The 21,936-nt window shown below is 32.8% G+C and overlaps 1 protein-coding gene across 10 annotated transcripts in view; it reads left to right on the top strand.

The window, feature by feature from the left end:
• LOC113517526 (phosphatase and actin regulator 4) overlaps positions 1-21,936 on the top strand; it is a 66,435-nt gene that overhangs the window by 27,631 nt on the left and 16,868 nt on the right. For all 10 annotated transcript variants that reach the window (XM_052894706.1, XM_026902219.3, XM_031912320.2 and 7 more), the window contains one exon: positions 760-966. In XM_052894706.1, coding sequence (XP_052750666.1) covers positions 760-966 — 207 coding nt within the window. The remainder of the gene's footprint in view (positions 1-759; positions 967-21,936) is intronic.

Raw genomic sequence — 21,936 nt, forward strand, 5'->3', positions numbered from 1 at the left:
AGCATGTTTGCGTTATACTATATCTATGACGGAATAACTCCGAAAGTATACCTAATTACTTTATCATTAAAACCACCATTAAGGCACTACATATTTGAGATTTTTTTCTTTTTCTTAATGGTTCGATAACATAATGTTTCCGCACATCAACACATTATCGTCTCTGGCGTTGTTTTTGTTTTTTGTTATGTTCTAGTATTTTTGAGCTCCGATTTGATAACCATGACAATGGAATCTGTTTAACAATTTGAATGGATTATGTGCATTTTAAATATTAGGCTTGTTTGACAAATAAAAATCTTGAATCTTAGCTTGAATAATTTTAATGTTCTTTTAATTCTATTCAGCATGAATAGAGATACCACATAATTGCTACTCGATTAAAATTCCAGTTATTTTAATAGACTGAGCAAAGTTCTCAAATAAAAAAAATTAGTTAATTAATATTAAGTGTTATTATTACATATGACATAATAATGATGTTTATACTTAAGTAATAAAAACAACTAAAAATATAATTTCTGTGCATATAAGAAATATGTAGTAGATAGTTTTTTTTTTGTTTATTTTACATTAGCTAAATATGCGCATCTATGTGCCAATTATTCGATCCGTTCAGTCATTTCAACACGATTGGGTAACAAATATCTTTACAACCTTTTCCATTTATAATATTAATGAAATATTAAGTATTGTGCCTACCTCAAATAAATGGGAATAGGCAAAGCAGTACTGATGAATAAGTTGTGTATTGTGCAGACGAAGAACTGTCTCCGACATACGGCGGCGATGAGGGTCGAGGCGAGACGGTGAGTGGCGGCAGCAGCGGCCCGGATCGCACGATAGCGGGCATGCACGCTGCACTCCAGGCGCAGCTAGCCTCACAGCTTGCGCATCAGCAAGCTGTGCTCGCGGCAGCCGTCGCCGCCGCCGCGCAGCATCAACATCAGAATAATAACGTCATTGGTGAGTACACTTTTATCAGTTAGAAATTTGGCGCCCCGGTTTGGAAAGCTTTTAGCATAAACCACGCCATGTATTTTTGTTTTAATTATATATATTATATTACTTTATAAAAAACTTACTGTCCTGTACTCCCGGTATAGAATGGGTTATCCATTCCTTTCCCGTGGTTGTCGCAATTGCTCTTCGGAAAATCGGCTAAAAATGACTCATTCGCAGTTTGGGTGCCGAACAGTTAACACTAGGCTTCGAGCAGCGATCTATTAATTTGACTGAATATGTCTTATTTAGAGGAGAAACATGTATCGCAAAACGTGCGTGGAGGAAAAGACATTCGAAAATTGATGATTAATACGGAAGATTGTAAAACATCTGATAATAATAATAGTAGTCAATCTTCTAGTGTTGGTAATTGCACCACGCATACAAATGGTAGCGGAATTAAATAAAATAATTATAACAAATAACCGGTAAAAAAGCTAAAAAACACTTTAATAGTTAGAATTTAATTAATATTTTAATTCATATGAATAAAGTTTTAAAAAAAAATGTTTTGTGCTTACGTCGTTGTCGTTAAAATATATAAAAATTTTGCGCTCAAATTAAAAATCTTTGCCGTTAATAAAATTTATTGGAGGCGGATAGATTATTATTATTTCTCATTTAATTCATTTCACTTCTAGCTCAGTTGCTAACGAATTAAATTAATTGTTACTAATTAATTTTTATGTATAAATACAATTTCAACGCGGCAAACGTTATATCCATAATTTTTTACTATAACTGTAACGGTTTTCTTTGAAATGTTAATAACACGTGAAAGGTGTGTTATTACTTTTTAGATAATGAGTTTTGTATTAATTCGTATGTGGTTAAAAATTCGTCTGATTAAAAAGCTACTATTGTCGTACACGACGCGAGGAATGGAGAGGAAGACGCGTGCCTGGAATTAGTAGCATCCTGCCAGGATGGCCGTCGAACATTGACCCTCCCCTCCCTGGTCATCGCGAACTGTCGTGGCCGTTTCAAGGTTTGACGTCATACATAAATATGGTGTGAATGTTAATCCGAGATGTCGGCGAAATATAAAAATTAAACAATATACAGGGTGAAATCGCAATTGTTAGCCTAAAAAGAAAAATACTTATTCATAATATTCGCATCCTCTTAAATAATTGTGTTCATTCATTCATAAAATTCCTGTTATACATATCTGTAGAGAAACAAATTATTTTTCCTAAAGGAAGAAGGGTAAATAAAAGACTCTTTTTTTAACTTTTCGTGCTGAACTCCGTATCCAGCTGTCAAGTAGATATGATAGATTTTTCTGTTATGTTTTGACCAAATGTTCCATTGAAAAAATGTTCATCTTCATTGATAGAACACTACCTTAGAAAGATGTTAATGATTGCATATGCGTAACGATCCCTAATAGTAGGGCCAAAGACATTTGTCGACTGTTGCAGGTGTAGTGAACATCACACTCGATATCTCCACACATTGCAATCATTAATAATACATATAATATATAAAAAAAAATTACATATTTTTATGTCTACACTAATAACATCTAGATAGAGTAAGATAGCCCAACTTTTTATTCTTATATAAGTGAATTTATTATTAGATAGATAGATAGAGATACTCTTTAGTAAACTTATTCTAGATATAAACAATTACAAGAAATAATCACAATGATAAAACAATGGGCGACCTTATTGCTAAAAGCGATCTCTTCCAGGCAACGTTTGGATGGAAAGGAGTACACACACACACACACACACACACACACACATATATATATATATATATATATATATACATACACGCATACACATACACACATACGCATACACATACACACATACATGCATATAGACACCTACACAAATAAATAAGTATATAAATACTACCAATATGTATACGTAAAAAACAAAGTTATAAATTTTTATATATCTGAAGAAATAAGTATGCTAACCCGATATTAAATAGAAAGCAACTTTATTTAAATTTATTTGTAAGTTTTTAGATCGTCACTTTTTATGATTTCATCGCTGGGTTTTGAAATGTTGTAATCTGCTAAAAAGAACCCACAAAAAACAGCTTGTGTCATTTTCGAATTAATAGATGTAAAAAATAATTTAATTTCAAAATATATAATAGTATATATTTTAGGAACTATTAGGTATAACATAGACCTTTCTACACAGCAAATAGGAACGTGTAGCGGTGATATTGCGTAATATAAAAAATATTTTACTAACTTATATAAATAAATAACTATAAAAATAATAAAATACTATAAAAAATTTCTTGAGAACCTTTTCCTTTTGGAAGTTGTTTTAAAAATACATGTTCTCACATACATATTCGAAAAAATGGCGTAGGTAGAAAACATCGTGATTCATGTTTTTACCGATTATTTTTATTGATATCTAAGAGTAGTCTATAGGTGCTAATGGAACGTATACCTGCGGCGAAAGTTCGTGTGAAATTGAAGTACGTGAAATTTTACTTCGGAAGTTTATGCCAGACAATACGAGTAGTTTGCAATAATTGTTTTTTGGTAAATAAATCGTTAAAGTTCTAAAATAGAGGATGAATGTTTATAAGGGATAAAGGTATTGAACGACGATGGTCTATCGTTTTTTTTTTTATTAGAGTTGAGATATTGATTTGAAAAGTAGAGGTTTTCTCTGAAATTATGTGATCATGTGGTATACATATGTTTATACCACTTTTAAAAAGTTATAAAATCGCAAAAGTAACTTTGCTACAGTTACTACTGTCTAGACTCGAGATATTAATTATATTACCTAATTCAATTTTTTTTTTATTATTCAATTTAACATTTTAACAATATATTGTAATTAAAACAGAATAGAGGCATGATTGAGTGGAAGAGAAATTACATATAATGAGTTACCATGTTATACGTAAAACGTACCTAGTTACCGCTGTCTTCTGTGAAAGCCTGGTTACCTTTTAGATGTGACTTAGGCATTTATTTTACGTTTTACAATCTCTTCCTTTGGTTACTTTAAGATTATATCTAACAGAGTTATTGTAATTATAACAGAAGAGAAGCTTAATTAAATAAAAGAGAAAATTGCCTTTAATATACTTAGTTACTATATTATAATTTAGAAATAAGTACCTACTTCCGCCATATTTTCTGTGAAAGCCTGGCTAGCTTTCAAGACATGTACTAGATGTAGCGTTATAGGGGTAACCGTGGGGGCTAGATTCGGGGTTGAAGTGCGGGGATGCGCGGAGTGCGGTCTCGCGGCGCGCGCCTCAGTGTCGGCCCGCCCGCACCCGCGCCCGCCCGGCCCGCCGCCGGCCCGCGACCTGCCACAAACCGACCCTCGCGCCCGCCTTCCCTAACCTCACTCGATCACCGGCTTACATAGAAATTCTACCTGTCAAATCACTTGTTTGACATTATTATCCCATTTCATGCCGCCAAATTCTTTACCCCCTCCTAATTATTCAGTTCTTCATCTCCAACATTGAATTGGTGGAAATTACATCAGGTGCCCCATAACCTACTTGTGAAGTGCTTGTTTTTAATCACCTGCATATAAGTTTGGTTTGATATAATTGGAAAACCATTATTCATAATTGCGGTTTCTTGAATAATAGATATTGTAGGTAGTATTATATACAATCTTACTTTTTTATATGTAAGTTATAATAAGAACTATAAATTCCGTAAAGAAAGTATACGATTATAATTAGTATATCTTTATTTCCAAGTCTATTGCATACATAACATCATACTTTAATATTAGGTACGTTTGGGAAATTGTTTATTTTATAAAACCGTGTATTAACTGTTCCATTACTGGTTTACTTTTGTAATGTACACACGGCAATAATTAGATTAATTTAGAATTTGGTAACGGATTTGTTGGTCCTCCATAAAACGTTACATTATTACAATATTATTCTGGTCGCGATTCATTTGTGTGCGGTGGCAACTCACTTGGTAGCAAGGCGCGAACCTGCGGATGCTATCGATCCACATCGGCCGCCAGCACGCGATCGCGGTCGCTGCACCGGCTGTGCTCCCCAGCCGCTCGTACAGTTCCAACTAAACTATACATCCATTACTTTACTGTGACCAACTAATGGGACTGATAATTGAAAAAAAAAGGTGACCTATTTACGTGCCACCCCATTAAGTAACATACCCTCACGCGACAACATAATAAATGCAACCAGCAGGTTTTTGGCAAAAAATCTACTTTTTGTTATTACAAACACAATATTAATCTGTTAGTACTCTTCGCCATCCTAATAAAAAATGTAAAGTTTACTGCTGATAATTAACTATAAAGGTGGTGAATCAACTTGGTGGTTAGACCAGGATGTGCGGGTGTGGTAAAGTTAAGGGTGGTGGATAATCGTGGGCGCGGTGTCGCGAGCGCCACATCGCGGCAGGCGCGTGCCGCCGCTACCGCCGCCACCGCCTCCACCTGCGCCGCGTCTATCTATGATGGGCTACATCATGGGTTGCGCCTGCTTGAGAGGTGCGTAACACGCAGTGAACGCTTCAGCACAAAACGCAGATAGGCAGATCACAATCTCACGAGCGTGCGCGGCATCATACTGTGACATTGCTTTCTTCTCTGGCTCACATTACTGAATTTACCGTGGATGCATATTAGAACTAAACAGGAATACGCACTTTTCATACTTAAAGTTAAATAATTATTACATAAATTAAGCAAGTATTTTCTAAGACTAAGGACGAATTAACTGCTCATTGTAATGATAAAAAAAAATAGTTTTAAAGTCGTCGATTCAATAACATAATCTAATTAAATATGATACAGTTATTACAACTTGTAAGGTAAATTATAAATAAATGAGAGTCGATTATTAAATAATTAATATTAACTATATTAATATTGCATATATACATGGGATGCCTATCCCAAGTTCCCTATTCAGCAAGGTTTGCTATTTTGCGGAAATAGAACTTATTCATTGGAATATTTGTTAATACGAATAACTTTTAGTTGAAGTTTGTTTTCTCTGTAAATTGTGCATATATTGAATTCGAAACATGTGTCCAGTCTGTTCTGAATTTCATTGATTAATCAAAATTCATCACTTATCTTCTAACAATTGTGCAACGCAACGAAGCCTCCAATATTATCAATCGTATACCGAGACAATTCCACTTCCGTTCTAAGATACTGGAACTAATTTCTATCGTAAATGTGTTATTTTTTATTGTCAATTTTCTTAAATAAAAAGTTTTGCTGCCAATATGTTTTCTTCTATATTAGCTGACAAAGTGTGATTACTTCTTTTGTTAGTTAAAGAAATTCGATTACATCTAACATACAGCGGTGCACGGTTCGCTTAGAAAGGCTTAAAATTCATAAATGCCTTTTATATGAATAATTATATAACTTAGAATGGCAAATGTGCTGAAGGTCGATCTGATGGCCAGTGGTACCCGTTGTCTTTAAACATGGTCATCACAGAATATCCAGTGTTAATCCCTTTAGGACAGAGGTAATATTCCCCGTACCTTTTGTAATTTCACATCTCTTAATCCATATTTAAACTGAAATACTATCATTTAAGCATTGCTGCTTAGCAGCAGAAAAACTAATTATACATGCAGATAATTGTTTAATCTTCCTCTGGTAACATTTTGCATAAAATGCGCTCAGTGTACTAAAAATAATTTCATGCACGTTGTTTATTTACGTAATAATATTCTCAATAGGTTGATAATTTTGTTCACCTGACGTTACTTCTTCATAATGTAGGTATTAAATGATCGTTACGCTAAAATGCTATAATACAAAATGTATAGTATGAAACTAATAGTATTAATTAATGCTAGGGTTTTTTTGTGATTTGTCCGTCCAACCGTCTGTTTAACTGTTACACCGCATATTTCAACAACTACTGTTGCTATCAACTTGAAATACATACATATTTTATTGATTTTAGAAATATTTTACTTAGGCCTAATCTGCATATCCTTGCCTCCCCCCCCCCTCTCAATAAGGAGAGGAGATAAGGCCAATAACGTCTCTATAGATGTGTTCTTTCAAAAATTTTACTGCAGATTATATTAGATAATATGTGCTAATTGTTGGAACGAAGTAACTTGTTTCTGATTACCACTGGTTATAGTCATACACTGGACTAGCTCTACACTGCACAATTTGCATCAAGTATATGTAGAAAGTAGGTTGGAAATTAAATCATGCATGTGTAATATTCATATTCTAAATTACTTTTGGACATAAAAGCTATGGAACACGCAACTGTTTATGGTTGGTTTAATGAAAATATATATTTTTAACGGATATACTCAGTATAGAGAAAACTATCAAAATATAAAAATAACTAAAGCCTTTATAACTTGTCTCGAACAATGAAATTTAATCTACGCTTTAAATTAATCTTGAAAAAGGTCACCATATTTGCAAAGCATTTTTACCAACGTAATTTGCAATACATTCTCTCGTTTATATGACTTCAAACAAAGCAGTGTAGTAGTCTGCTATTTGCCTGCACATGGAGATAAGTACTATTTCGCGTGGGAGGATGACGTTTTTCTAATGTCAGCAACATAAGCAACTGAAATTTTAATCATATGCTTGAAATTAATAAAGTTTATCTATAGATGTAATTCGTTTAGTAATTATATAAGCGTTGAACGAGAATTTGGCTTTATATGGCAGTCTTGTCCTTCTCTTCATCCAAAACATGAAACAGCCATTTCAATCGTGACCAAATTAATATAAAATCAACACCAGATCTATCGATTGTCGTTCTAAGGCCACTTTTTTGTTGTCATCTTCAATCGATTAATTTTTTAAATTTCAACAGTTGTGCTTATCTGTCCGCTCATCTATTTAAAGAAAGGCGAAGATTTTATTATCGTCAAAACGGATAAATCTGTTTTGAATCCTTATAGAATTAATACGTTACTGCGAATTGTGAAATTCGGGTAGAAATTTCTCAATTTTGAAATAGCACTGACAAATAATTTCATATTACTTTAACCTATAAAGGTGTAGTATAGGTACTCCTATTATAGGTAGTGACCATCTCAATTCTATGGAACTGATGCAAGTAGTTCAGGACCGTATTTTGTATGAAGGATAGGTCGACGTGCAATGACGTTATTGACATTCGTGGGTTGTGACCACATGCATTTTGTTGTTTTCGCAGTATTGAGAATGGCAAAAAACTTAGAACATGCCAGATAGATAGTAGTAACTATACCTTCATACCTCTTAATAATACTATGAAGAATTAAATTAGATAAAGCTTAGATGTTATTTATTTCTGGCATCCGATTCATGTATTGTAGGTTCATGGTAGAAAATATTTCGTAGACAGTCCGTCCTACACAGACTTTGTTTAAATAATCTATTATCTAGAAACGCTAAAAGTAATCTAATCTTATTAAATGAGATATCGTTGCTTTATATCGTATTATTAAAAATTAAATACATTTTATACCTATTCTGAATATAATTTCTATTTATAACTGCTTTATAAAGTACAAAGCGTTACAAAGGCCCAATTACGATGCTAAGTGGGGAATGTCCAGACTAATAACTGAGGTATTATAACTTATTAAGATCTTTTGTAACCAAAAATATTTTTGTAACTTGATTAATACTACAAAGGACATTAAAGCGCCAGGGTCGTTTGTTGAACCTGGGTTGTGGTCATGTCGTGAATCAGTTATGTGTACAGCAGTTCAGTATCTATTATTAGTTGCCCTATTTTAAAGTATATTCTTTGCATTTATTTCTTAAATATTTGTATCATTCATTCATATTTTCTACGTAATTTGGTGTGGCAATCAACTTACCTTATGGAAAGTGGTGATAGACGCCTGAACACGACATTAAACGATACATGAACAGAACTTAGATATCACAGAACACTGTGATATCCATAGTAACTCTCATGCACTGCTGTTCCTGAGGACAAATATTCTTATGCCTTCGTACTCTATAATTTCCTTGCCATATTCCACTCTTCGAATTCAGTATTTGATCAACTTTATACTCTTCACTACTTAATAAACTTTCATTTGGTGTTCTGCAGAGTTTTAGATTTCTGCTGAAGCCTTTGTGCAAACAAATGTTTGTCATTGTCAAAGAAATCAATTAATTGTATGTACTGGGCTATTATTAAATCGTAACGGCTTTTCCTTACCGTCTGAAATTAAACACTATATTTAGGTTTTTATCTGTCTATTAATTTCTTCAAGTTTAGCTGCCTATCTGTCAGTCAACCTGTTTACAAAAAAGCGCAGAATTGTAATTGTCGTAAACAGGTTTATAGAAACAATAAATCACCTGGATTGAGAAATGTCATCTAATTTTGTTAGTCTCACTGATCAATAATCGATCTATTTACTATAGGTAGAGTAGATAAATTATTTATTATTGATATAGTACAATCCGTGTGTATCAAAGACTTCACCTAAGACGACCATATTAGATTTAGTACCAATAGAACCAGAATACATAGTTTCAGTACTATTAATAATCGATTTAAAATGGGATAAAATTTCTGAAATAGATTGTATATTTCGTGACATCTTCTCACTTTTAAATAACTACAAAGCGCAGGCGTTTAATTCTCGTGGTGGTTCTAAAATAATTTTGTAAGTTTCTTTTTTTAAGATTTAATTGTACTATTATTGTAGTGTATCAAGTTTAAAAAATTAAGTTGAGACGTTACTTATTTTTATGCATATTAAAGATAATTTTGTCAGTTGACGCGTAAATCCCACACTCTTCTCTCCCTTTTTTTGTCAACTTGCCATATTTATTCGTTACGTATGCACGCAGTCCATAAAATAAAAACACTATTGCGACATAGGTGGACTTGTCTGATAGTTAATAATTTATATCTAAATTTATAAAAGTTAACCCTAATCTTTATTTCTAATATAATTGTATTTGAAGTTGGTAACCAGGTTCTTCCTTCTGGCTACAGGTGGGATTATATGGAGCGAAATCTTGTGACTTGAATAATAACAACTCAGTTATGACGTCAACCATAATCATAATCTGATCGAAACGTAAAAATAAGCTTAGCTTTATAATTATATTTTATCTAAATGAAAATGTTTATTCTCGCCTCTTAAAAACCTTAATTAATAACAACCTCTGGCATGAGGCATACTCCTTCACTCTATTGAGCACTTTCAGCTTTTTGGACGCCAGCACGACCTTGTCTAGGTCACGTCTGACAATAAGTTGGCAATCCATTTGTACAATCCCTCTTGAAATTCGTACGAAAAGATTAGTCTGTTTTTTACACGAAAAAGAAAAAATGAAGACGAAAGGAAAAATGAAGATAAAAGGATAATGGTTTTAAGATGTGTACCCTACTATTTCTAAACTAATATTAAACGAGAAAGTATTTGATTTCTTTTTTTATAATGGATAAACTCAAAATACTTCACTGTTTAAAAAATTTTTTCCTCTATAGAAAGCTACCTTGACAGCGAGTATCAGGGCATGTATTTTATAAAAAAAAAAAAAAAGATTTCTGCAATAATGTCAATTCTCGAACCGTGTAAGGCGAGTCGTTACTTGCTATACCTAATAAACGCAAAAGTTTGTAAGGATATACGGATGGATGTTTGTTACTGAAAAACTATTAAACCGATTTGAATGAAATTTAGTGCACGGCGAGAATATATGGATTTATAGATACCTTATATTAATATTTACGCGAATTAAGTCGCAGGATCCAACTATCTTCTCGTATCTTCGCGTATCGTGCAGCCTTAACAGCTTGATGGATTTTTATTGATAGAGTGTCGTTAGTTTCGACTTATTTATGATAGTTATTTAGGCTTAATGTATTACGTTAAAATGAAATAAATACGATAACCATACACTTATCAAATAATTTGTATACTTGTATATACTCATTTATTATTGGAGAATATATTTTATTAAAAGAAACAAAAATATATTAACGGCCATATTTAGTATCAGAATGACCCCCTACTCTATGAAGTGACGACCTCAAATGCATTGCAGGAAATCAGTGGATGCAAGTGGTTCAGAACTGTTCTTTATGGCTATCTATGAAGGTGGCCTATGTTCAACAATAGACAGATAATGGCTGAGATGACGATGGTGATATTCAATATTTTTAATTTAGAATGAAAGACTTTATAGTAGAATTATTAGTACAGTTAAATTAAATGAAGTAATTAAATTGTTCAACAAAGAATTGTATTATTTCCTTATTAACGTGATATATAACTAAGGAAGTTACTAAGGTGCGTAAATATATGGACGTAATAAATTTATAGATGTCTAAAGATTAATAGTAACAATTGACAAGTGCGAGGATGAAGTCAAGGGCAAACGTTCATAGATGAAACTAGATATAGCTATTAAAGGCTACAATATGCACATATTTAGTATTTTGAATAATAGTTGTTTGGTAAACAAGTTATTCAGTAATTTTTTGTATATGGAATTCCGTTTATTTTAATGATTATTCGAAAGCACTTCGTAATAATTAGAAATTTTTATTAAATTTTAAAGATTAGGATTACTTTAGAAACTCTCTTTGTATTTATATATGTGGTTAGTAGCATATAACACAACAACGTATACTCTGGAAAAATTTATAGTCCATTTTTTTATCAAAAATCGAACTAGGTGTTTCCTTAATATATACCATTATAATGTATATCTATAGAATAAGAAATGATTGATGTGAATGAATCGAGGATCAATCATTTTATGTTCTATATTATGTGCCCATATCAGTATAAAAATATAAACCGATACCTTGTATGGTTATTATTTAAAATATTACGTATATCCATATATATGACTTGCAATAGGTCAGCGAACTCCTAAACATTAGTGCTATTCTTTTTCTTGTTATATGTTGCACTAGTGCTAGATGAATGGCGATAAATTAAAAATTCAAAACAAAGCGAAGAGACGCGTGGGCGGGCGGATGGCAAACGCGGAGGGCGGGCGGCGATCGAAGAGCGCGCGCGGAGCCGGGTCTGGGGGGCGGCGTAACGATCGTGCGGCCGGCCGCAGTCTTCCAGCCGCGAGCGCGCCGCGAGCATGAGCGACGTCGGCACGCTCGCCGCGATGGACGCGTTCGCGGGCGGCGCGAGGCGGAGGCCTGCTCGTCTACCGCCACCACCGCCCTTCGTGCCGCCACCACCGCCACAGCGCCACGACCATTACTACGTGCGCCGCAAGTCACCTATCCCGAGACAAGCCGCAAACCTCACACTGTTCGCGCGCAACAACGGTACCCACCAGGATTCTCGCATGCACTTGCACTCGACTACAGCTGGCTGCTCGCCCGCTACGCTGCTCGCCATACGCTTCACGCATCCGCAATGTCAATGTCACGCTCTTATCATTCCATACACTGCAACATCAGTCATACCATAGCATAATCATGGAAATGTATTGGCTGCAATGACATTTCATTCATAAAATCTGTTTCGTCCATTCATTCGTATTGAAAAAAAAACCATACATTTTAATTTTATATCGTTATACAAAGATATAATATCCCCATAGGTAATCCGCATTATCACTGCACTATTATTAGGAGCATAAACATAATAGCGGCAATACTGCCACGAGAGTTTTAATCTCTAAATATAAGTTCATCCAATTACGATCGATAATTGAAATCTTAATACATAATAAATATGCAAATCCTTTATCTGGGAGAATCCCAATCTACTGAACATTGTGTAGCGAATAGCGTAAAATTATGTTAAACATTTTTAATACAATGTTTCTTAATACACTGATGAATCCTTTTATTGATAGTACTTTTCTAATGAGAAATAAATATAACTATTTATTACTATTAAGCTCCCTGCCAAGGTTTTCCCAAGAGACTACAGCATGGGGTTCTTCAAAAGGGGGGTAAAGAGGTTTCTTCAGGGTCGGCAACGCGCGAGTAATACCTCTGGTATTCATAGGCTATGGTAACCGCTTACCATCAGATGGGCTGTATGCTTGTTTGCCGCCTCAGTGGTATAAAAAAAAAAAAAAACTATATTTACGGATAGAGATTAAGAAACAATGCTTGAATAATATTTCTTATTTCTTTGTTTCATAATTATTATTAGATATTATTACTTTAACTTCCGTTAAAGTAATAATAATAATAGTTTTTTCAATCAATATGGTTAACTTCTGAATTGGGGCTATATTTTGTCTCTATTGAAGTCTTTGTTTAAATTTGTAATATTATTCTTCAAGTCACTGCCTAAAATTTTAACCATTATGTTTTACATTTTATTTGTCCCTATACTCAGTGAGCAGGGGTCAATAGTCAGTAACTGGGGTTAACCAGAACATTTCACTACATCAGTAGAAATATGAAATTGTTGCTTAGAAAATGTAATTGGCCCGTAAACCTGATTCACTCAGTAATAGGTATACATTAGAAAACTTTCTAAAGTATGTACAAACGTTCTTGTTTTAATTTTTTTATTAGATTATTTGTTACTTCTTGTAACATTAAATCATTAACATATTATATTAAATGGTTAATAAAATTGTATGTACTTAAATCGATATTAATAACACTGTACAAAACACTAGTTGCTTTTGAATGAAATATAAAAATGCAATAGTCTATAGATAATCGATAATAACATAATCTGCATCAAGCAGGTTGAACTTTCTTAAATTTTTTCTTATGTTTGTATATTGTTAATTATAATAAAAGATGTTGTTCCGCAAAAAAAAAAAAAAACAAAACGACTATTTCATTCACGATAAAATATGAATTACATGGAATTTACATGAGAGTGAACCCTGTTTATTACTGAACGGACTGGAAACCTCATTTTATTATCTAAGGTTTATTTTTATAAACAAAAGACATTTGATCAGATTTTGGGTATTTTTCATTTTGACTAACAGTTTTATATATTATATTAATTCTGTTGATATTTTCGTGTTTTTAATACTATATCTTATTAAATTCCTGTCTTTTATTGTTTCTAATTACTTAAAATGAAATAAAAAGATTTTTTGATAAATAGAACATTTTGATTAGTGTTTAAACTATGTTTCGTATCGAACGTTCGGTTAAAATAAAGAGTGATCGTTACATCTCAGAGTATTCAACCAGTTTGCTTTCATTGTTGTAACTTGCATTTTAATGAATATTTATAAAAACAAGTGCACATAACAAAGTCACAAAAATGTCGACAGGTTTTCCCGAGATTTTCATAATTTATAGTAGTCATATTTATTGTGCACTGTTATTATTTGAGATACAATATACTTCCACAATTAAAACGAATATAACAATACCCTAATTATTAATATCTATGGAACCGTTTGCGCTACGGGTAGGCTAAAGATCCGAACATATGTATACACCTTATACTCAAAGGACATTACCCTCTCGTCTTTGGAGACAGATGAAAGGAATAAGTAAACATACTGCGATTTGAAAATGGAAAAGTCAATTTTATTATGAAAGGAATATTTAATTAAAGTATTTAAAATTCTATTACATAGGTAGTCAGTTTCGTTTTGGGTAAATAACAAAATATTCATTGTTAGCGCACCCTAAGGTGCGGGCAAGTATAAACCGCCCACGCGCCACTCCCGTTTTCATAACTTCAGCATAATGTGCTTGCTATCTTGTTTGTATAGCTTCACTGTATTCTGGTAACCCCGTGTACATAGCAAATTATTCACACTCACCTCGTACACTCCCTGAGGGATTTCGACTTGTAAGTTGTTTTTATTTTAACAACGATACCTACCTATTTTAAACCTAATTTATAAATTCAGTGTTCTTTGGATAAATTCTAATTACGCTAGAATTAAAATAAGGGTAGACATTAATTCAGTTGTTTTTATTATATATCTATTTTGTTTCTAATACAATATTTAGTGAAAGATACATGTTAACTTTATCTTCAAGTTTCATTTCTAAATAATAAAAATCATAGGTCTAATATATGGTGAAGTCAGTTTCTACGATTAGGTACAAAATAAAATAAAAATTTTGCTTAAATCCTTCGGCAAATATAAAGATAGCAGCCGTTACGTCTGTTCCTGCCAAGGTTGTTTCTAATAGTGTAAAATAGCCTCAGCTTGATGCTCAATAGCTTTTAAGCCCTGCAGTTTAGACATAAAGTCTGAAAAATCTAAATTGCCATAGTATAGAAAAAGAAATACCTATACCATTAAACAATGTTTTTCTGTAAACTTGAAATATTACAAGATATTTAAGTTCTACATGTTTTATGGACCATTGTATTGTTAACCGCAGGAATGATGTTTTAGTGGCCGCGTGACCTGTTCATCTATATCTATTAACATACTTCGTGTCAACACTATATTGCCTACAAAAGAAATAATAGTACGCAATACATTGGGCTAGTATCAGAATATGGGTCATTTTATTTGTACGAAATGTATATTTCCACTTGAACCAAACGAATCAGATTGTGATGCGTCAATCGGAAGACAGTTGTTTGTTAGGAAATAACGTGATGTGGCGCCGACGATGCCGCTACAGATAAATTGCGAGAAAACGTCGCCGTGTGGCCTTGTGCAACTATTTGTGGCATGTTGTGCTCAGCCGGTGGCGCAGTCACCGATGCAGACTAAATACGCATTTTTAATTGCTTTCATGAACGTCAGTCACTACATTCTGAAAATAATGACGTGAATACACGAAGAATAGCTTATAGTTCGAATAATGTATATATTTCTGTTGGGGATCTTAACAGTTATAGATACAGTAGGTACTGTTGATATACGTTATCTGATCCCAAGTTTTGTGATAATATAAAACTGATGATTCCTTGAGACTAAATCTTTATAAGGCTCTATCGTGGTCGTTAATTACCAGGATTCTACTAAACGACATGAGCGAATTAAAAAAGTTCTTTCGCTAATAATAAGTATGTCTATATGACACCCACTTCGTTAGGACAGATTCATTACCCCGATGGACCGTTCAAGGTATTGGCAACATCCATCGCCAGTACCAAGTCTATGAAAGGTATCGTTTCGTTTTTTATCTGACGACACAATTCAATGCAATGCATGCTATGGCTGTTCTGAAATCAATTTAGAGAATATGAAAAATAAAAATATATTATCAAAGTACGAATTAGCGAAGTAGTAGCATTTGGTATACTTTCAAACATCTGTAATATTAATCTGCAGATTTCTTTTCTACTTCGATTGTATTAAATGTATATAGGAATTTACAGTTACTATTCTCATTTGTATATTGATTTGCTTTTACGTAGCTGGACTTAACTAATACATTTTACACATATTTTTTACATGACGCATTCACGACCAAATCATGGGAAATACGTCAATAACATTAGCGTACATTCAAACGTACTGAAATTCCTAATACATACTAAAGTCATTAATCATCGCAAAATCTACTCATAGCTTTTGTTGTTGTTTGTTGCATTGCAATATTTATGTGAATAAGTATCACATTTTTAGAAATCCGCACCGAAATTATAAAACAGGCAAATATACATCAATGAATCTATTATAGGTATTTATTTTTCTAAAGATTTCCGTGTATTTATTATTAGGATATACATAGAATTAAGCGTTTATCCAAATATAGATTTGTGAAACCGTTTTTCTGAAGAATTTCATTAAAGAGATTAAATAGAATGGAATTGCAGTAAATGTATTTGATATAAAATTAAAGCTATTTAGACATGGAAAGAAAATGTTATTTCTTATTTTATTTCCTAATGAATTTTGATTTTGTACCTTTAATGATTGTATAATAAAAACTAAGATATAATATCTGTATACTGAAAGAGATCTGAAACAGACGAGTTTCTATTTCTAGTTTGTAATAAATTTAGTTATTTGTTCATATATTTTTACAACATGCTTAACATATGCAATTTTATCAAAATATGTAACCTAACGGAAATATAATCCTATTATAATGTTTTAAATGTGAAAATTTGTAACGATGGATGGATGGATGTTTGTAACTATTTGAATAGATTAGAATACACGGGTAGGTTATATCGTAACCTAGCACATAGTATACTTTATATACTGATTTCACTGAAATATAACCAAATATGTGAAATATCCACCCTCTTTCCATTCCCATGTTTCGGTATTGATTATTTATTATTAGCACGACTGATTAAACAATTTGTTCAGCTTAATTGTTTAAGCCGCTGTAAAAATAATGATCCCGTAAATAAATATTATATTGATACCTACCACAGCGATGCGACCAACGACCCTCCTAAGCTTTTATATTATTTTTTATTTTTGTTATTTGGGCTATTTCGAGCTGTTCAGACCTGAAACACGACTTTTATGTTTTTCAGTAATGTATAAAGTTATGTATACTCAATGTTAGTATATTTCAATTTATAAAATAGCTTTATTAGCGATGTAATATGAATATCCATTTATGTAAAAGAAACTAAACATTAAGTTTATTTGCATCCATAGAATTCGTGTCGTTTGTTATATAATTAATTTTTCTTTGAATTAATGTAACTAATCAATATTGTTAAAATTAATTGCATTATTATTATTCACTAAATAAAAATAATATTAAAATAAAAACGAAATATACAAACTATATATAAGTGCGTAAAATGGAAAAATCTCTTTTCTGTAAACACATAGTGATAAGAAAGAATTATGATATAATTACATGAGAAATAGTTTGCCAATTCATTATAATTTTACCTTTCCAATATTTTATTATAGTACTTTCGCTATTACATCTTTTATTAATTCATCAATCATAAAAATATATTTATTACTCCTTTTTTTAATTCAAATCTCTAACTGATAGTGCCAGATTATTATTTTTTTTTCTGTTAGACTGTACATTTGTAAATAATTAATACATTTTTATATGTACGTAATAAAATACATAAAATTACATAATAAATCATACTGAAATATCTTAGGTCACGATCGTTACGATCTACAGGTAGATTGTCTATTCAAAGAACATTTATTATATATCATTATATTATCCATAATCCTATCAATAAATGAGTGCAGAACCACTCCGTGACGTAAAGTTGTACACTTGGCTCGTAATCATACTCATCTTGGGCCCACCCACGAGCCTCTTGTCACTGTCTTTTCTCGCCGCGTCTCCCAATAAATACTTCATTTATTTACTCGGTGCTCTGGCCCAATTTACAAATAGTTTCATTAATTTTATTGCGATCTTTGTCTTTATATAGTCTATTTCGATTTGGTTATCGTGACCGCAATTGAAATAAGCAGGTATCAAATTACAAGATTCTAACGCTGTTGGTAGAATTTTATAACTGAGTTTCCTCGACTTAATGGAGTATGATATTGTCTGATCTCTTGGGAATTCAGGAAACCTTTTTTGAGCATTCATGCTATGTACAAGTATGTATATTAAAGAACCCCATGTATCCATTTTTTACAAGACTCTTTAATTTTGATTGTGTAGTATCAGTAAATTTTTGCTTTTACGTCTACCTAATTTTTAGTTATAAATAAAGAATCTAATTTATAGGAAAAGGATGTTGGAATCTCGGAAACATACTGTTTTTTTTTGCTGGGTGAAACTGGTATGGTAACCTCGCCTGCGCTAACGGGATACGCTGGCGGAACACCAGTGAAGGGTGATAGATGAGAATGAAAACAGGCCAGTTAGCTCATCATGATGAATTTATCAGGAATTAACCATGATAGTATCCAGGGAGCACCGCGAGGAGCTGGACCTGGTTGGGTATATTGCTAGCAATAGGATTCTCAGTCTCCATTACTAACAATCCCTTTCCCCCCGAAAACAAATTGTTACAAACTATTATTTCAAAGATAAAATTATGGAATGCAATTTTTGAAGATATAGAGGTACTTTTGACTTTAGGGCCCTAGGGTTAATCTATAAAACTATCAATCTGGATTTCTATCTTTATAATTATTATGTTAAGTCGCATTAAAACGATGACAATTGTCTTTTTTTTTTAAGAAATTCCTTGTCGAGATTCTGTTTTGTACTATGACTAAACTGTTGACAGAATTTTTTTTTTTTCAAATGTCGAGTGTGATCTCCGCAAAATAAAGTATTTGTTGAAAATGTGTAAACAGGCCAAATACCTAACGTACCAACAGAGATGTTTTCTTTTTCAAACTGCTAAATTTATTTATAACAAGCTCGTAGTTAGTGGGCACGCGTTTGAGTCTCGTCGCGCCTCGTCGCCGTCGGACCAGCCGCGTCGTTTTACGCGACATGATGGAATCCGCAACGCTCTGCGCGTCCATCTCGTACTCTTGACATTGTATGATTCTATTACTGGTGGTATCCTTCTCTCTATTGGCATAACTCGGACATTACGTCACCGCGACTCCATCGCCACGGCCTTCTACCAACATGCATGTTATGATTGACATCTAAAATATAATTACTTTTAAACTATACCTATTGGATGATATATTAATTTCCTTGTGTTTTCTAATACATTACGATATTATAAAATACGCAATTAAATGAATTAACGAATAGTTTATTTATTTAATTGCAACAAATAATCTATATACATCTGCTTTCGTATTTATAGTCAAAATAAATACGGAAGCAGATGTATATGCCCAAAGGTAAATGTGCCAAAATAAAATATAGAATTGTTTTTAGTTTCTTAAATTTACAAATGAGTTTAAGAAATAAATAAAAAAAAAAAATGTCCTTATGTAATTTTTTTTAGGCTATTGTAGTTGTAATTAATCTAAGAGAAAAACACAATATAGCAGTGTTTGGACAGAAGAAATAACAAATGAGGAAATCTTGAAAAGGGTGAATGAAAAACGAACATTAAAAACAATAGAGAATAAAAGAGGCAAAATGCTGGGCCACCTTATACAACGTGACGATTTTTTAAAGAGCAAAGTAGAAGGAAAAGTAGAATGCAAAAGAGAAAGGCGAAGACCCAGGAATAACTATATGAGACAGATAAAGGAAACATTAAGCATCATGTCGTATAGGGGGGTCAAGAATATGGCCTGGGATAGAGCTGACTGGAAGAAGATGCATGAATTAGTTGCACTGACAAGAGAACTCTTAAATGGAGAAACAGTGTTTGAAATAAAACCATGTCGCTTGGTTAGCTCAGCAAAGTGGGCTAATATCTTCGTTTTATTGGGAGAAACCATGGGTTTCTTAGCAGTGATTTATTGGATTATGCATCGAATCATAAACCTAAAATCATTAGCATCCTTTAAAGGGAGTGTTCTACCAGTGAAACTAAATATTTTTTATATAAAAAAAATATCAGCAAAATAACAATATGTGTTACTATTTATGTATGTCTTAAGAACAAATTAATGAAATTTTAATATAATTACGGCCATGTTTTGATATTCTACAAGACGGAATCAATTTAAACATTAAAATATAATATCTGAAAAATACTCGTAAATATAGTATAAAAAAATTAGGTTATGTAAAAAAAAGAAATGAGCGCAGTTACAAAGCGACAGAATCTTAGTTTATAAATAATAGAAAAACAGATAACCTAAAAATGACAACTAGATATATATTTAACATTTTTATTACACATTAGTGAGATTTGATTGTGAGATATTCGATTGGTTCGATCTCCACGTGTCTGGAGGCTGTTGGATGTTACATAACGCTGCAGCGAGGCCGAGCGATGTCCTCGCAGCGGCCAAGGGCGGCTACATCGATCCAGTACCACCCGCCCACCCCGACCCGCGGACAGAGCGCGCTCGCGCACCCCACTCTTTAGACCGCCTGTTGAATAAACACTTCTTATCCGAGATGAAAATTCGCGCCTGCTGACATTGACTATGCCAGTTATGTTCACGACATAGTTATGCTTAACGATTTGTATCTCCAAACACGAGCAAAATTTTACACGAGGCACAAAACATTGTGCCTAATTCGAATTCTGAATTTAATCCATATGTATTTATACTGAAAATAAAGTATAAAGTTGGTTTTAATATCCATTATCAAAATAATACTTATGTAAAAAATCATACTTTTATATCATCATCATCATCACCATATCAGCCGTTAACTGTCCACTGCTGAACATAGCCCTCTCGCTATTTTTAGGGTTTTGCTAGTAGTTGTAACACTTGGCAGGCGGGTGGCAACCGCAGTTAGACTATGGTAATGTTTAAAGAAAGTTTACTTCTGTATCTAATATAGGAAAGGAAATAGGCTAGAAAAAAATCTACAACTATTTTAATGACCATTACATATAATATACACGATAGATAAGGTATTACTAAATAATTGATATCGTTAACGACTATTAATCCATGTTTAGTTGCAAATTGAATTCCGCAAATTTCAGAAAGCACAGATTTATCACGTGGATATAAATCGACGAATGTAACCCTGAAGTAGTTATGTCGAAAGTCTATTTGAGCAACAAGGCCTTAGTGGGTCATGAAAATGGCGAGGCTGGCGCCGCCAGGTGCTCGGTGATTTGTTGCTACATAGAATACTGGGCACTTCATAGCTCCGAAATGTGGTCGTATAATGCAAGGAAACATTTTGGTGACATACTTGTAAAACTACACAGATTACGAGTAACTAGTTTTTTTTAAATGACTTCAAAGAAAGTATCTCACAATTTCCTGTTTATTTTGTGTGTATGTTTACGATATCAGATTAGGATTCTCTCGGATTGGTTTCTTGTTATTCAGTAAATACTATAAATTGTTTTTGCAATCGATAGGTTTTACTCCTGCGTTGGCCCCGCTTATATTAATTCTGTTGCGATGGAAGTTGCTTTTTTTTGCTGAAAAAACCCTAATTTTATCTTACAGTTTACATTAATATATAAGTTTGTAAAAATGGCTAGATGTTTTACTTAGTTACCTTTAAAGAGCTGCACAAATTTAAATTGAATTTGATTTACAAATAGACCATACTTTT

Source organism: Galleria mellonella, unplaced genomic scaffold (assembly GCF_026898425.1).
Source record: "Galleria mellonella isolate WM207_F2 unplaced genomic scaffold, CSIRO_AGI_GalMel_v1 utg223, whole genome shotgun sequence".
In the NCBI taxonomy this organism is placed as follows: domain Eukaryota; kingdom Metazoa; phylum Arthropoda; class Insecta; order Lepidoptera; family Pyralidae; genus Galleria; species Galleria mellonella.